This window comes from Pipistrellus hanaki (genome assembly GCF_964339955.1).
Source record: "Pipistrellus hanaki genome assembly, chromosome: 11".
NCBI lineage: Eukaryota > Metazoa > Chordata > Mammalia > Chiroptera > Vespertilionidae > Pipistrellus > Pipistrellus hanaki.
Genome location: NC_140513.1, coordinates 20,101,601 through 20,117,863, shown reverse-complemented (window position 1 = coordinate 20,117,863; position 16,263 = coordinate 20,101,601). Strand labels below are relative to the sequence as shown.

The 16,263-nt window shown below is 47.3% G+C and overlaps 1 protein-coding gene across 1 annotated transcript in view; it reads right to left on the bottom strand.

Annotated features, from left to right (window-relative positions):
* The window catches only part of ABCA1 (ATP binding cassette subfamily A member 1), a 112,332-nt gene that overhangs the window by 43,339 nt on the left and 52,730 nt on the right, over positions 1 to 16,263 (bottom strand). The window contains exons 8-14 of the mRNA XM_084899342.1: positions 15,148 to 15,240; positions 9,959 to 10,199; positions 8,084 to 8,223; positions 7,643 to 7,759; positions 3,108 to 3,305; positions 2,291 to 2,496; positions 1,532 to 1,708 (exon numbers count right to left, since the gene is read on the bottom strand). Coding sequence (XP_084755468.1) covers positions 1,532 to 1,708; positions 2,291 to 2,496; positions 3,108 to 3,305; positions 7,643 to 7,759; positions 8,084 to 8,223; positions 9,959 to 10,199; positions 15,148 to 15,240 — 1,172 coding nt within the window. The remainder of the gene's footprint in view (positions 1 to 1,531; positions 1,709 to 2,290; positions 2,497 to 3,107; positions 3,306 to 7,642; positions 7,760 to 8,083; positions 8,224 to 9,958; positions 10,200 to 15,147; positions 15,241 to 16,263) is intronic.

Genomic DNA, 16,263 nt, shown 5'->3' with positions numbered 1-16,263 from the left:
ACTCCATGGGCCAATGCCTCCAGGCCTGCATGCAAGAGAAAGCACCTCGACTGAGCCAAAGATGGCAGGCCCTCTGCACCCAGACACACAGAGCTCTCATTGCGTGAGCAGTGCAATGTAGTGATAAGAATCAGACCAACAGCGTATTGCCAAAATAAACTTCTTTGGGAGCCTGTTTTAGTAACTAGGTAACTCTGGGATGTCATTAAGCTAAATGTGGGTGATTTTAAATGATGGAAAACAAAAACAAACAAAAAAAATCCCAAACTCATTCTCTCATGAAAGTTCTCAACCTCTCCAAGGTCATCTCATAGCACTACTGACTTCCTTGCACAACTAATATGACAGATGGTGCAGAAACACACACCAGGCAGCTCAGGGGTATTTCCAAACGAGAACAGAAGACTCAGTGAAGCAAATGGGACACAGAATCTGGTCCCTGAAAACCAAGATCCAAGGCCCAGCTTCACCCCTTCTGCAGGCACTGCTGCGAGTCAACAGCAAGGCTCTCACTGCCTCGGCTCCCAGCATCCTCATCATAAGACATCCTTTATAGAGTGGAACTGGGCTGAGAAGCTCTTTGGGAAAGTCTTCTTCTGGGAAGTTCTGACTAATCTTTCAGAAATTAAGCAGCAGGATAGTTCTGGGTGACATGGCAAAGCTAGAGTGAGCCACACAAGGAAATAAAATTGTTCGGTGCAAAGCAGACAGCAATCACAAGGAGAGGCGCCCTGCTCCTTCCGCACTCTGATCTCTACACACACACACACACACACACACACACACACACCAGCAACAAAAGAGCACAGACATTTGCCAATTGGGAAGAGGTATCGCCTATTTCAGATGCCTGAGATGATTATACTTTTCCCCATGCTCTCTCACAAGAAGTCATTAGATCCAGAGGCCCAGCTCCCACCATGAGAGCTTGGCAGCACAGTAACTAAGCACTAAAAGATGATCTTAAAAATCTAAGATAAAAGGCCTTGTTCCATTTTATTTGGGTTGTTTCAAAATGTGGTTTACTAATGATGGAGAGGAAGTATATATATTTGCACACAATGAGCTTTTGTAGGTCTGGAATGCTATCCCTGTGTTTGGGGACTGTGTGTATGTGTTTGTCATGACATTTTAAACATGCAGACCAGGAACTTTTAGAGATGAGTTACTTAACTGACTTTTGGGCAGAAAAGAGGTTCAAAAGAGTAGAGTGTAAAAAAAAAAAAAAGAAGAAGAAGAAAAAGTCCTGGTGATTGTGGACAAGAAGGGAAGGAAGATCAACAGTGTGTGCATGTGTCCGTGTCTCTGATGTGACTCAAACTGTCAACTACCTACATCTAGCATCTCATTTCCTGAGATCTTCATAGAATTTCCAAAACAACTTATGACCAGTATCAACACCCACATAAAATAAATGAAATCAAAGCGCTCTTTCCCCTCCCTGGGTGTGTGTGTGTGTGTGTGTGTCCACACGCCACTTGGGGACAGTGTCAACTCGCTAAATAAAGAAGGTGGCTTCCTGGGGACTTACATGTCATCGACGTAACAGGGGTAGGGCATCTGCTGCACGTAGACCCCGGTTTTCTTCTCGGTGCCTGTCAGCACCCGGATGATCGCCTGCTCCACCACGTCCTGCAGGTAGGCGAAGCCCCCCCAGACGTACCGCATGTCCTCAAAGGGGTCCGCCCGAGGACCAGGGTCCCAGTACCTGAAACCGAGCAACAGGCTTGGGTCAAACGTCTCGCAGAACCACACAATAAAAACCCAATCACCCACAATCCCATCACCGCTGCCAGCCACTGTTTTTATTTTTGTCTCTTACCTTCTGGTGTCAGTTGACATGTACACATATTTTTAAATAGATGCCAGAAAGAGCATACCACTTCGTTTGTTTTCCCCCTCCACTGAATACCTAACATCGCATCTAGCAGACATACCACAATTTATATGACCACTCCCTTCCATATTGATTATTTGCCCTATTTCATAAAAAAAAGGATAATGCTAACTTGGAGAACCCAAGGTCTATTTTTCTCCTTTTTTTGTTCTGTTGATTTAATTCCTTGGGATTAATTCCCTTGAGTGAGAATGCTAAATCAAAAGATAATAATATTTTCTAAAAATATATATATGAAATAACTGTCTCCATCTAGAAATATGGCCATTGCACCAAAATTATGCCACCCATTCGAGTTTCTACCAAATTAGTGGATAAAAGTAAGTACCCCTAAGTCATCTTGGCTGCTCTTGACTTCCCCAGGTCTGGTTGGTGTGATGGGACTCAACTCACCCATCTTTGATCTTATTCGTCCTCTCCACATTGTCAATGTCCATGCGGATCTTGTATTTGACATGATGGGGCAGCTCAACACTGTCGGGCAGAATCCCGGTGAACACGATTCCAGCCCAGAACTTCCTCTCATCCAGCAGCTCCATGGACTTGTTGATGAGCCAAACCTCTGTTGCGATGGGTTCCACCTTGTTCAGGTTGACACACTGAAGGAAGAACAGCTGCCATGAGAAGCCTGGTGGCCAGAAAAGCAAGCAGTGGCCCTGACCCTGAGAGCAAAAGGCTGTGTGGCTTTTTATCCTCTCTCTACAAATCTTCCCTTGAGTAGCTTTCCAATACGCAATTGAAATGGTTCATATTTCTTAACTGAAATTTAGAGGTAAGTTACTTAACTGACTTTTGTGTGAGAAAGAGGTTCAAACAATGACCATGCCTCCTTTTCCTCTCTGTTTTCTTAGCAATTTTGAGTCATTAACAACTAACCAAATAAATAAACTTGAATAAACTTGACCCTATTAAGTGACATCATTTTTAGGGCTAAATTTTTAAAAGTGTAATCTGTCTGAATAGATTTAATATAAATTTCATAGAAACACTCTTGGGTCAGACAGGAAAAAAAAAAAAAAAAGCTAGAGTTAGACTTGTTTATTTATGAGTGCCTTTTGTGCACAAAGTCCTGTTAGGTTTGAGGACACTACTTGTAAATAAGTCTGTACATTATTCCTAAACATCCCTCCAATCCGACTTTCTGCACCGTCTCAGAGGGGGGAAAACACAGCGTGGCCTTTTCCAAACGCTTTACGGAACAGACCCTCACCTCCATGAAGCGACCTATGGTCTGGACCGCCCCGTTGGTCTCATTGAAAGCCTCTCTCCAGGTGTACACAGAGCCATTCTCCGACTGCACGTCCTCAGGGTGCTTGGCCAGAAACGCCACGATATCTTCGGCTGTCCAATCCAAGCCGGCCAAGCGCTGTTTCCAGAAGTGGTCATTGCCCCTGCTGTTCAGGAGTGTCTGCCATTTCAATGGGAAATCACAAGCAGCAAACATTACAAAACCCTCCACGTACGCGGTCTCCTCCATTTATCTTCATAGCAAACTGTGAGTTAAATAACAGTGTCCCCGTTTTAAAGATGAGACTGTTGGGGTTGAGCAATAAAGGAATATGATTTTAACCAAGACTAAGTCACAAAGCTAATAGCCAGGGAGCTGAAAGTCAAAGCCAGACCAGTGCAAATGCAGACTCCCTGTGTTTTCCACTGCACCAAACCACCTAGCTTACAGCAGTAACTACAACAGCAGTAATCACACTTACTCTGCACAGTTACTATATTGAATTATTTATCTGCTTTGCTTCACGCAACTCCATGATGAAGATACCTTTAATAAGTTCCCATTTTACAGATGGGAAAATGTTGGAAACTGCCCATTGCCTTCACTTGCAGAAAGAGGTGTGGACAAGGAACCCGGAAGGCTGGTCAACCTTGAGGCTCTGGCAAGGGTCAGAGCCATGCACCCACTGTCTAGTTGAAACAAAGCGAGCTGAAGCAACTTCCACCTTTTAGTCTTATGTAAATCCTTGCTGATGGGCTATCATTGAGCTGTTACTGGAAATGGCCTGCTCAAGGGCTATGGTGTATCCCAAAACCTGAATAAAAGGGATCACACGCCAGAGCAAAGCTGAGTCCCCTCTTGGGCTTCCGCCTGGCCCCCAATTCCCAAATTAATATTTTCTTGTGTAGTTTCTTTCATTTGTATGTGACCTCCTCCAGAGCCCGAACCCTGAACCTGAATGTGGGGGGACACTCACAACTGGCAGCCCAAGATGGGGTACTCACAGGAAAACCTACATTCAGAGCCTTCAAGTCCCTAACATAAGGTCCCTAATAAGTAGCAAAGTTTAGAAAAGTAGGAATATAAAACATGGGCTCTCTGATTCTACTGCACCTTTCCAACTGCACTGAATTACTTTCCTCTCTTGAGACCCCATCTGATGACTCCTCATATAGACCACATCTCTAGTCTGAATGAAAACAAACCCACTTTTGCTGTTTAGTCTGAGAAAATAATACTGTTACTAAGCCAAATAAAATACGATCTTTCCCAACTGCAAGACACCTGGGTCATGATGCAAAGGAGGCCTATCTTCCATTTCTTGCTCCCTCGCTGGTTGGCCCCCAACGTGGATAAATGTGGAAAAACAGGAAAACCTAATTTGGTGCTCAACCCACAGCTACTATTTTTAAAATACATTTTTATTGATTTCAGAGAAGAAAGAGGAGAGATTAAAACATCAATAATGAGAGAGAATCATTGATTAGCTGCCTCTGCCCACTTCCAACTGAGGATCAAGCCAGCAACCTGAGCATGTGTCCTGACAGGGAATCGAACCGTAATCTCCTGGTTCATATAGTGCTCCCAATGCTCAACCACTGAACCACACCAGCCGGGGATGGCTACTTCCTAAACCAGTCTCATTTCCACTAACATGAGCTGTTTTCCCCACGTGGCTTCATATTTACTATTTTAATGGAAGCATAATGATTTCATAGATTATACTTACTATAATTTCACTAACTGTTCTCATGCTGCTAAGCGTTTAGCCTATTTCTAATTTCTCACAATAACAATTATTATAGCAATAACATTTTCTGTCCTACAGTGCCTTCTTCCTTTTAAAATGATGTCTGTAGGAAACATCCCTGAGGGTGTGTGGAATGGAGGTATGCAAAGTAACACATTTTTTATGGTTCCTGCAATTTTCATCCCAAATTGCTTTCCAATAGGGAATAACAATTTATATTGTCATCAGTAATATATGTATTTTTGTAAAAATAAATAGATGCAAAATTGTACCTCACAAATTCTGAAACAACTTTATTCGGAGACTTGAACGAATGAGGGCTGAGTGAAGACATGTGGTATTTGGGGAGAGACCTGCCCTGCCAAGTGTGGATTTTGAACAGCACTGCCAAGAAAGCAAGACTGGAGAGGTGAGCCCAGTGAAATCCCCTGACCACATGGCCATTCTAGGGCACATGAGGGGACCAGGGGACCGATGCAACAGAGAAGGGATTCTGATCTGTGGAGTGAGGCAATGGGTGCAGACAGAGCCCCGGACAGAGCAGAATGGTGGTTGCCAGGGGCTGGGGTGGCGGAGATGGGGAGATCAAAGCGTACAAAGTTCCAGTTATGCAATCTGAGGTCAAAGGTACTAACAATACATGCTCTTAAATTGAAATTTGCTAAGCAATCACTACGTGAGATGATGCATATGCTACCGATTGTGGTGATAATTTAACAATGTAAATGTGCATCAAAACCTCAAGTGTTCACTTTATATATAATTTTTGCTTGTTAATTACTCCTCAATAAAAGCGGAAAGAAACAAGGGAGGGCAGGAAGAGGGAAAGAGAGAAGGAGGAGAAAGACAGAGAGAAAGAGAGGGAAATAGAGCAAAGGAAGGAAAAGAGCTACCCCAACAACAGCAGAGACCTCAGGCATTGCCTGAAGTGCCAGACTCCATGAGGCTGTGGGGGTACAGAGTTTGAGAAGCCCAAGCTTGGAGTGTGAAACAAACATTCCTTCATAGAGAAAGGAAAGTGGGAGGAGGCTCCTTCAATTTCCACCCACAGGCTGATAAGTCCCTAGTCAATTTCCAGCCTAACCACCCCTGCTCTCCAGGCCCCAATACCTGTCAGCCTCATGGACATCCCCACCGTCCACCAGCCAGAAGTCAAAAATCCCCCTAACAGCTCCCTGTCCTCCACCCCCTACATTCAAGCAGCCCCAGGCCTCACCTCCTGCCAGCCCTGGCCACCCACTTGGCTGGCCTCCATCCTGGTCTCTGCCTCCATCGTGCCCCTCTTTAATCCCCTGTCACATCGGAGTAAGACATCTACATCTCCCCTTGCTTAAAGCCTTTTCAGGGTCCCCTGGAGCTAAAGTCACGGTCCCCAAACCATACGCCATGCCTTCTCCCCAGCCACAGCACCCACATTCCCTCTTGCACATCCTGGGGCCTCCAGGCAGGATCCCTAATGGATGCCACAGCGATGTGTACAAGGCTTTGTCCCAAAGAACTGGGAGCCTGGGAGCTGATGGGACATCCAGGCCAAACTCTCCATTTAAGAGCAGGAAAAGCATCTTCCTGCCTCCAGACCCAAACTCACAGAATCCCTTCCCACTCGTGGGATCCTCTGACCGGAGAGGAGAGACATCCAACAGGGAGAAGTGCAAGTTCCAAGGAGATGACCAGGAAGGGAACCAGGGAGAAGAGGCCTGGGATCACACAAGGTCCAGTCACTGCATGGCTGAGCCACGGAATCCCTTCACAGAGAAGACTGGAGCCCAAGTGAGAACCATACTTGAAGGGCATGAGCTGTTACTATTATGAGTCAGGAATTGTTCAGTAAGACCACAAAAACTGCTGCTCATGTTTTTCTCACTAAAGTCCCTTGGTTTTGGAAAGGCCCCAAGTTACGAATTCTGCATCGATAACAAGACCAGCACAACAAAGATGACTCCAGCTTTGCCACCAGGGGAAGGCCCCTGGGTACTTCCCCTCCCAGGGCATCTGGGGACAATCCTACGCCTGAGAAAGTTCCTTCCAGAGAGGTATCAGCTCTCAAACCCAGCTGCCCCTCTGATGGATGATGTGTCAAGACAAGAAACCTGGCAAAATCCATCCCTGCTTCTTAATGGCAGCAGACACGAAAGGAAGCGCCTCCAGAACGTGGAGATAGAAAACAGCCTAATGATCCTGGCTCAGCCCAAAGCAGGGATGATGTGATTAAATGGCACTCAGGATGGAGCGGAGGAGATACTCTGTTCTTGCTCAGACTCCTCTGCTTCTGAATCCAATTGTCTCCAGAGCACTAATCCCTTTCAAGTGCAGTGGAAGCACTAAGTGCAGTCAGCCTCATGTGGTAAGGGTGGCTCCTCAGAGCAGGTCTCTCGCACCTGTCTGTGGGTCAGAGTAGCCCTTTGCTCCCACACCCATGTCCAAGTTCTACCGAGACACAAGAAGGCGAAGCTGGCTCTGGAGCCAGAAATGAGAACAGCCAGGGTCCTGCAATCACCAGACGCTTGCTCCAAACATCAGCCCTCAGTCTCTTAGGAAACTGATGTTTGACTGCCAGAGGCATGGATGCTGATGTGCAAGAAACAGGGTTGCCGGAGCTCCATCACCTGCAGCTCTACAAAGGCAACAGCCCTGTGGCTTGAGCTCAGCTCAATGCGTCTACACTAGTTAAAGGTACAGAATTCTCACCTAAGCCACTTCTGGATAAGTGACTAGAAACTCGCCTTTTTAGCATCAAGCAGGCACATGGTCTTCAAAGGACACTCACCCGGACAAGGTCCATTTCTGGGCTGCTCTCCATGAAGGTCCAGAACTTGGGGCTAAGCTCTTCCCACATGCCTTTTATATCATGAAACACAGCCAGTTCCTGGAAGGTCTTATTCACCTGGAGTGAGGAGGGGAGCCCGAGAGAACAGGAAGAAAAGAGGCAGGGACATGAGAAATGCAGCTGCTCCCTGAAAAGATGCTCATCCCAGCACCCTCTCTCAGCCCTTCCCATCCCCAGGAAGTGCCTGTCGGCAGCGCCGACTCAAATACACAAGGCTGGAGAGCCGGACCTCAATAGTCAGCTCCGACCTGGGTCAGACCCGAGGTTCTCACTCTTTAGGAAATCCCAGAAGAGCCACGATTTGCTCAATACACTCCATCTGGAACCCCTTGCAATCCCAGCAGGATTCTGGAGAGAAAATCCTGGGCCTGGGCAGCTTACCTCAGCCATGACCTGCCTCGTGGCTGGAGTGTCAGGTGTATACAGGATCTTCCCAACCAGCAGAGGCTTCAGAGCTTTCCATATGATGCGGGAGAGAGGACTGGACTCCAAACTCTTCATCACATCATTGCAGTAAGGACCTGTGACGATGAAAGGCAGATGTTCACATGTGTGCTCACCGACCTGTGGGAACGAGCAGGGCTTTGGAGCCAGCGAGACAGTCCTGGGTTCAATCCCTGCTCCACCACTTAATAGCGACATAATAAATAACAGCCAGTCTGAGCCTCGGCTTGCCCCCCTGTAAAAATAAAGTGCATTACAACTGTCTGGAGAGCCCTCAGAACAATGCTTGATAAATAATCAGAGCTTATTATAACACTGATTATGGAACGCTCACAATGGAGACGGATCTACACCACAAAACAAGCCTGCATACTCTCATGCCAACCCTCGCCAATTTGTTTTCATTGAACAAAAAAACAGGGCTGAACCCAGAATTTAGTTTTCACATAAAAATCAAACAATTACCACAAGGAGAAGGGGAGCAGGGGGAACATATGTAATACTTTCAACAAATAAAAATAAAAAGCAATTTCCTTTCATTAAAAGGTCTCATTACAAATATATGTAACCAATGTTAAAAAACAAAACAAAACAAAAACCCTGAGAATTCTGAAGTTAAACCAGACACTAGGGTTTGATTTTTCCAGAAGGATTCCTAATCATGTTTTTAAATTTCATTCCAGGTCCTTTTAGATACCAAGTACCCTCTACATGCTGCAAAGACAATCTAATTTTTTTTAAAAGAGGATTTGCTCACAAGTCCACCTGCTGGGAAAATGAGGGTCCCCTTGGGTTGACTTGCAAAGGGGATGGCATTTCAGAAAAAACTGCCTGGAACGCCATCCCCTCGGGCTTGCAAAGCAACGGCGCTGTCTGAGGGCTTTACTCCGGCGGTAAGGAGAGGTTCTTGGGTTACAGTAACGCACAAAAAGCTGCCTCACCCGCTGTCGGAAAGACACACCTGCGGTTGGAAATGGAGAAAGGCTCCCTTGCATCAAGTTTTCAACGGAAAGGATGCCATTGTTTAAAACTGTAACACTGGCTCCTCGCTGCCATCCAAACTGCCCGGGCGTGAGCGGCAGGTATGGAGTTACAGTGTTCTTTAACACCGCCTCGCAGCTAAGACCCAAAACAAACACCTGATCAAACGCCCGGGCCTGATGGGAGACACACGCCATCACGGACAGGTATTTCAAGAGGCTGTGTGGTTTACCGGGAGGAAAAGGTGGAGCCGGGGGGATCCGGGCGTAATTGTGGCTCTTGTGGATTAGTTAGGCGTGTGTGGCTTTGAGCAAGCCACTTCACCTCTCTGAGCCTGGAGAACGTGAGGCTATAAAACCTTCCTTGAATGGTTACCGTACGGGTTCAATGAGCTAACAAGCAGGATGCATAGGAAATGTTCCCTCCAGGAATATTATTGTTATTACTGCTATTTTTTTTTTTAAATTTTTATTATAAAGCATGCCTCAGGGGGAAGGAGAGAGGAGATGGAGAGGGGAGAAAGCCTTCATTATTCTGGGAACCACTCTCCTATGTTCCCCAGAAAACTGGGAGATTGGCTTTCAACTCTTCATTCACTCGATAGATGCTGTGTACCTGAGACGTGCCAGGCCCCGAGCAGTGGGGACTGGGGACAGGGAGCTAACCAGGAAAAGACGCTAGGGTCTAGGTACTCAGTGTGGGGACAGACACATGCACATCCAATGCTGCACCAGAGGATGAGGGTTAGCATGAGGGAGAGGGGACACAGGGCTGCCTGAGTCTCCATCGAAGGTGCCGGGGGCCAGGACCTGGGCCTGCACCGACACTCACTTGTAGAATTGTCGTAGAAGGTGCCAGTGTCCTCCTCGGTGCCATTGCCTCCAAAGAGGGCTTTGTAGTTGTTGTCCTCATACCAGTTGAGGGACTTGATTTTCAGGCCCCCGCCCTCGGGGTGGCCACAGACGATGCGGGAGACAGCCTGGTATATCTGGGTGGACGAGATGGAGCTGTTCACGTTGGTCAGAAACAGCACCTCCTGCCGCATGTCACTCCAGCTCCTCATGCTGAACAGCTGAGGTCAGGGATCAGGAGGGAAAGGAGAGGGAAGAGGAGAAAAGGGGAGAGCAAGGGTGGGAGACGAAAAGAGAAAAGAGGAAAAAAAACATCTTATTTTCTCAACCTTCCCAAAGCCACATCCCAGAACATATGACCTTATATGACCTCATCTCCTCGGAGCCTGTGAGGGGGACGCCAGATCCATGCTACCCAGGTTGTGGTCTACCGCCAGCAGCATCTGTGCACTGAGAGGTCTGGGATGCAGACCTGATCTACCTGTCATAGTTTCAAACCTGCATTCCCATAAGATGCCAGGTGGTCCCCAGGCACAGTAAAGATGGAGAAGCACAGCTGGGAAGTGGGTGGAGCCGCTGGCAATAGGCATTATTTTATTATGATTATCTTCTGGTGTAGGAAAGAATGCTTCCTCTGAACAGCTATGTGCTCATATACATACATCAGCAACTGCTCACACCCTCAATCACTGACTTATTTCTAAAACACCCCAACCTCAGAGTGGAAACTAAGGGGCCCCCGCCCCTTGGGAGAAAAGTGACTGTGTGTGCCGCCCATCCTCGTCTCAGTTAAGTGCTGGGTGATGGAAGAGCATGTGATGGGAGACCTGAGTTTGCATCCCGGCTCTGTCTCTCATTAGTTTACAGCCTTACAAGAGTCACCCCTCTAAGGCCCAACTTATCATCAAGACGATGACAGTGTGGTGGCGAGGAATAAATCACATGACACACAAGAGCGGGCCCTGCCACAGAACAGCCCCCGCGGGCGATGAGTCAGACGCTCCAGGCAGCCGGGGGCTGTGTCTGACTTCCACTGGACAAGGGCTTTGTCTCCCATACAAATGGACTCCCGTACCTTGTGGAGTTCTTGGCCCCGTTGCTCTTGTAATTAAATATTTATGGAGCACTTTGTATTTCCACGGGTTTCACAGTACATCATTAACAGATCCCTCATTTCCTTGTAAAGTCACTGCATGCCCTCACCACTTGGAAGACCAGCTGTGTGTGTGTGGGGGGGGGGGGGGGAAGAGGTGGGGGACTACGGGACCTGCACACGCCTCAGAGGAGGCCTAGAATCAGACCCCACGCCCCCGGGTTTCTGTCTCATGGAGCCTGCTGGTTCCCAGGAGTGACATGGTCCTATAGATCCTGCCCGCCTCCTGCCCCAGAGGGCAGCCAGGCACAGGTGTCAGATGTCACAAATATTTGCCCCTCCAGAGAGGGAGAGCAAGTAGGTGGCCAGCTTTTCCTCACTTTACCTTTTCATAACCTGCAGGAGGTGTGCAAAGAGGGAGAGACGGCCAGACCGCTCTCCCTGTTGTCTGTGAGTGGAACAGCCATGGAGATCTTTAAATAATAGTGAAAGCCACTGACTTCTCTTCCCATAGGCGGCCTCACCGCCACCATCCCACTGTGCCCCGACCAGAAGAACACTCTGCCTCCCACATGCAACCAGCACGTCTCTGCCCAGAGGCACTGTAAGTGACGAGGTTGCACGGGGCTCTCCCAGCACCTGTCTGAGGGGCACAGTCCACACTCCTCGGTGAAGCACTCCCATGCACAGTCCACGAAAGGGGGTGTCTGATCTTCCCTGCAGTGAGTGAATGGCTGACTGCCCTGCTGCCTCTCAACCCACTGCCCTTTGCCCCCACCATGGTCTTGGGTTTCTTTTCAGTTTAACAGCCAGAATGCAAACAGTCTCAGATGCTAGGTTATGTCATGCCCGCCCCTCTGCTCCCAGCCCTCTGCTGGCCTCCCATCTCACTCAGCCCACCAGGCCTACGTGGCACTCCCCACCTTCTCTGACCTCTCACCTCCTCCTCTGACCTCTCACCTCCTTCTCGACCTCTCACCTCCTCCTCTGACCTCTCACCTCCTCCTATGACCTCTCACCTCCTCCTCTGGCCTCTCACCTCTTCCTCTGGCCTCTCACCTCCTTCTCGGCCTCTCACCTCCTGCTCTGGCCTTTCACCTCCTCCTCTGACCTCTCACCTCCTGCTCTGGCCTCTCACCTCCTCTTCTGACCTCTCACCTCCTCATCTGACCTCTCATCTCTTCCTCTGGCCTCTCACCTCCTCCTCTGGCCTCTCACCTCCTCCTCTGACCTTTCATCTCTTCCTCTGGCCTCTCACCTCCTTCTCAACCTCTCACCTCCTCCTCTGACCTCTCACCTCCTCCTCTGACCTCTCATCTCTTCCTCTGGCCTCTCACCTCCTCCTCTGACCTCTCACCTCCTCTTCTGACCTCTCACCTCCTCCTCTGACCTCTCACCTCCTCCTCTGGCCTCTCATCTCTTCCTCTGGCCTCTCACCTCCTCCTCTGGCCTCTCACCTCCAACCGCCCTCTCACCTCCTCCTCTGACCTCTCACCTCCTCCTCTGACCTCTCACCTCCTCCTCTGACCTTTCATCTCTTCCTCTGACCTCTCACCTCCTCCTCTGGCCTCTCACCTCTTCCTCTGACCTCTAACCTCCTCCTCTGGCCTCTCACCTCCAACCGCCCTCTCACTTGCTCACTTTGTTCAGGCTACACGGGCCTCCTTCCTGGTCTTTAAACACATTCCTTCATTGTGCCCTACACAAGGGTCTCTGTATCTGTGGAGTGCTCTTCCTTCTCCATTGAAAAGCTGACATTTCCTGCCGGTTCAACTGTCACCGTATCAGAGAGGGCTTTCCTAATCACTGCCTTTAAAACAACACTTCATCATGGTCTCCATTGCCTGCTTTATTTTTCTTCCTTGCACATGTCCCTGTGATCACATCATACCCGACCCGAGACCCAGGAGAACAGGGAAGCTACTGTGTTCACTGTTGAGTCTCAACATCTAGTGATGCCAGGCCCCTGGTAGGTGCTGGGTAGATCACAGACACTGCTCCCTGCCCTGCCTCCCAATCCTATCAGCCACAGCCTCCCGGTCCCCATCACCCAGACATGAAGCTCACATTAGATTTGACTCAACTACGTCCACTCAACTGCCAAGTCCTGTTTATCTATATTTTCTCTCTTTAACGAGTCTCCTTCCTATTCGATACCAGTTGCCATCAGAGTTCATCAGACAACAAGTGGGCTACAGCAGCAAGAACACAGACTTTGGAGTCCGACAGTCCTGGGTTCTAATCCCAGTTTTCTGACTTTTCTGAGTCTGTCATCTATAAAATGGGCACGATAAGACCCATTCATATTTGTCACATCGACAGTGCAGGAAAATTGAGTGAAACTGCATGAACCAGGGAGCTGCTCAGGAAATATTAGCTCCCTTTTCTCCTTCAAGGGTTGTGCTCTAGTTAAGACAACCGACATTTCCCCAAGCACTGAACAGATAAACAAGGGCATTTCTGGATTGATTTGTCCTCTCCCATTTGTCCCAGAGAAATAGCAAGCTAGACAATGGGTAACTTGTGGTCGAAGTGACTTGAAGGGTTGACATGGGAAGGAGCAGATGGCCCCTGCTTGCCCTGGGCCAGGGAGCAAGCGGCCAAGAAAAATGTATATTGCTCAGTTGGATAGTTTTGCCACATCAGCACTGGAAACATCACATGCTTTTAATTATTATTTCTTTTAACCCCCGACAAAAGGCAGGCCAGTGATGTAAGAGGAAACAGCTGGACCCAGACCCTGAGCCTAGAGGCAGCTTCCTATGTCACAGTCCCTGCTCTACTTTCTGTACGGCTGGGCAAGGACCTGGAGGAGTAGCCAGGTCAGGGCATGTCAATGTCAGCTAACGGGACCCTAGAGAAAAGGCTATGGACTTGCCCGGCAATGTCTCCTGGGAGAATCCCAGGTGACCCAGCTCCTCCCCTTACAGAAAGGTCACCAGCATAAATAACTGAAGTAACCAATGGCAGCTGGAAGGGGGCTTCTTTCCCTGAAAGGGACCCAAAGACCAAGCCTCTTCAGTCAGACACACATGAGCATAATAAAAAAATAAATAAATGAAAATAAAAAAATAAAAAAAAAGAAAGAAAAGAGAGAGAGAGAGAACCAAAAACAACATACTAAAGGGGTGAATACTTCATCTTGGTGTTTTCTATATTTTCCAAACATTACCCATTTTCCACAGTGAACATGCAATACTTTTATTCCAAGAAAAAAAAAATGATATTTGAGAAATATCAAAAAATGACTTAGAGAAGCAACTCAAAATACAGCTGGACCAAGTCTGAGAAAATGTCCCCACAAGTCAGTCTTATTCAATGTCCCCTGCCCTCTGCCCACTGGGCTCAGCTCCTCATATACTGGGCTCCTGACAACCCCTCCTTCCCAAGTCTCATCGGCAACAAGGTCAGGTTCGGAAAAGGGCAGCACTCCCTGGCCAGGAGGCTGAGGAAAGGCGAACTGCCTTTGTGAGCACCTACAGGCCCTTGGATCCTGTGACAACGCTTATTCTTACACATCTGTCAACCCGTGGGCTCAACTCAATGTTCATCAAGAGACTATATGCCCAAAGTGGGATCCCAGAGGCCAGATGTTTACAGGGGAAAGGTGTGATTTAGGCATATCCACATTATTCCCTTTAATTAGCAAACAAATATTTTGGTAAAAAGAGTACCTAGCCTTACAACTGCAGAAGAAATATGGAGACATTGCTGGTAAAACAAATGCAGCACATGGGTGTGTGTGTGTGTGTGTGTGTGTGTGTGTGTGTGTGTGTTTGTGAGGGGAGACCTCTTTCCAAAGGAGTTATTAGCAAGGGGTGGGAATAAAAATGGAAGAAAGTTCTAAACTAGATATGGGGCCTTTAGCCACTAACTAATTAGCTCTGAGACATCTATGAGTCTGTTTCTTCATCTCTACAGTAAGGAGACCAAACCACATCATTTTAAACATCACTGGTGGCTCTAACACTGATTGTACATTTCATAGACAACATATTTAAATTGAAAGAAAACCTTGTTAGTCAACTTAGGGTTAAAATAAAATAAAATAAAAAATGGTGACAGACACAACTTACCTCTTGGGCCAGAGTCCCGAGACTATCCAGCAATATTTTTGTGCCTTCAGCCAGCTCCTGGCTCAGGAAGGGAGATATAGAGTCTAGTCCTGACTGGAATGAGAAAAAAAAAATGTTTTTTTTAAACTCAAATGTAAACCTGAAATCTCCATGAAAAATAAACAAGTTAATTAAAACCATTCACAACCATGAGTTTAAACACAAGATATTTTTACTTTTTCTTGTTGATTTTTAGAGAGAGAAGATGAGAGAGGGAGAGAGAGAAATTCTGATGTGAGAATGGAACATCAATGGACTGCCCCTACGTGCCCCTTATTGGAGATCAAGCCTGCAATCTGGGGATGTGCTCTGACTGGGAATAGAAGCAGCAACTTTTTGGTATATGAGAAGATGCCCAACCAACTGGACAACACTGGCCAGGGCATAATTTTTCTTTTTAATTCAATGAAAGATAAGCAAGAGGAGGAGGAAAGGAAGGAAATAAGGCAAGGATGAAGGAAGGGCAAAGAACATAAGGGTGGGCTGAGTATATATATATCAGATCTGAAAGACGTAACTTCCCTGAATAACATTAACCCCGGGAAACAGCCTCGAAACTAGGCCATAAAATGAAGTCTGAGAGCCAAGTACCTGCACGAATATTAACTGTGATTTCCTGCTCAGATTTGTTTGACAAAGGCCGGCAAAGCTTGCCAAATCACTTTTCCAAAGAACTCCAGTAAATAATTCAGTTTGGAATTCCTAATGTTATTTCTCCTAACCAAAAACGCCCCCTTGGCTATGAACTCATACAGGCCCCTACTGACCACTGGAGGCAAGTGATTTTCTCATATGAAGTAATGAAAGGGGGGTGGAAAGAGGAAAAATAAAACCTTTATTGAAGAACTGTACATTCTGTGTTGAGCAAACAGGAATTCATGCATTATTCAATGTTTTTAGATCATAACTAAAGACTGTAATAGCATTACAGGAAGACTACACAAAAGCTTGTTGTGTTCCCCAAAAGCTCCCACCTACTTCTATAAAATGTTTTCCTCACAACACAGTGACAGCTCCTAAAAACATGACATTCTGTCGTGATGTCCCAGAAGGACAAAGGCCATTGTGTCCTCTCCT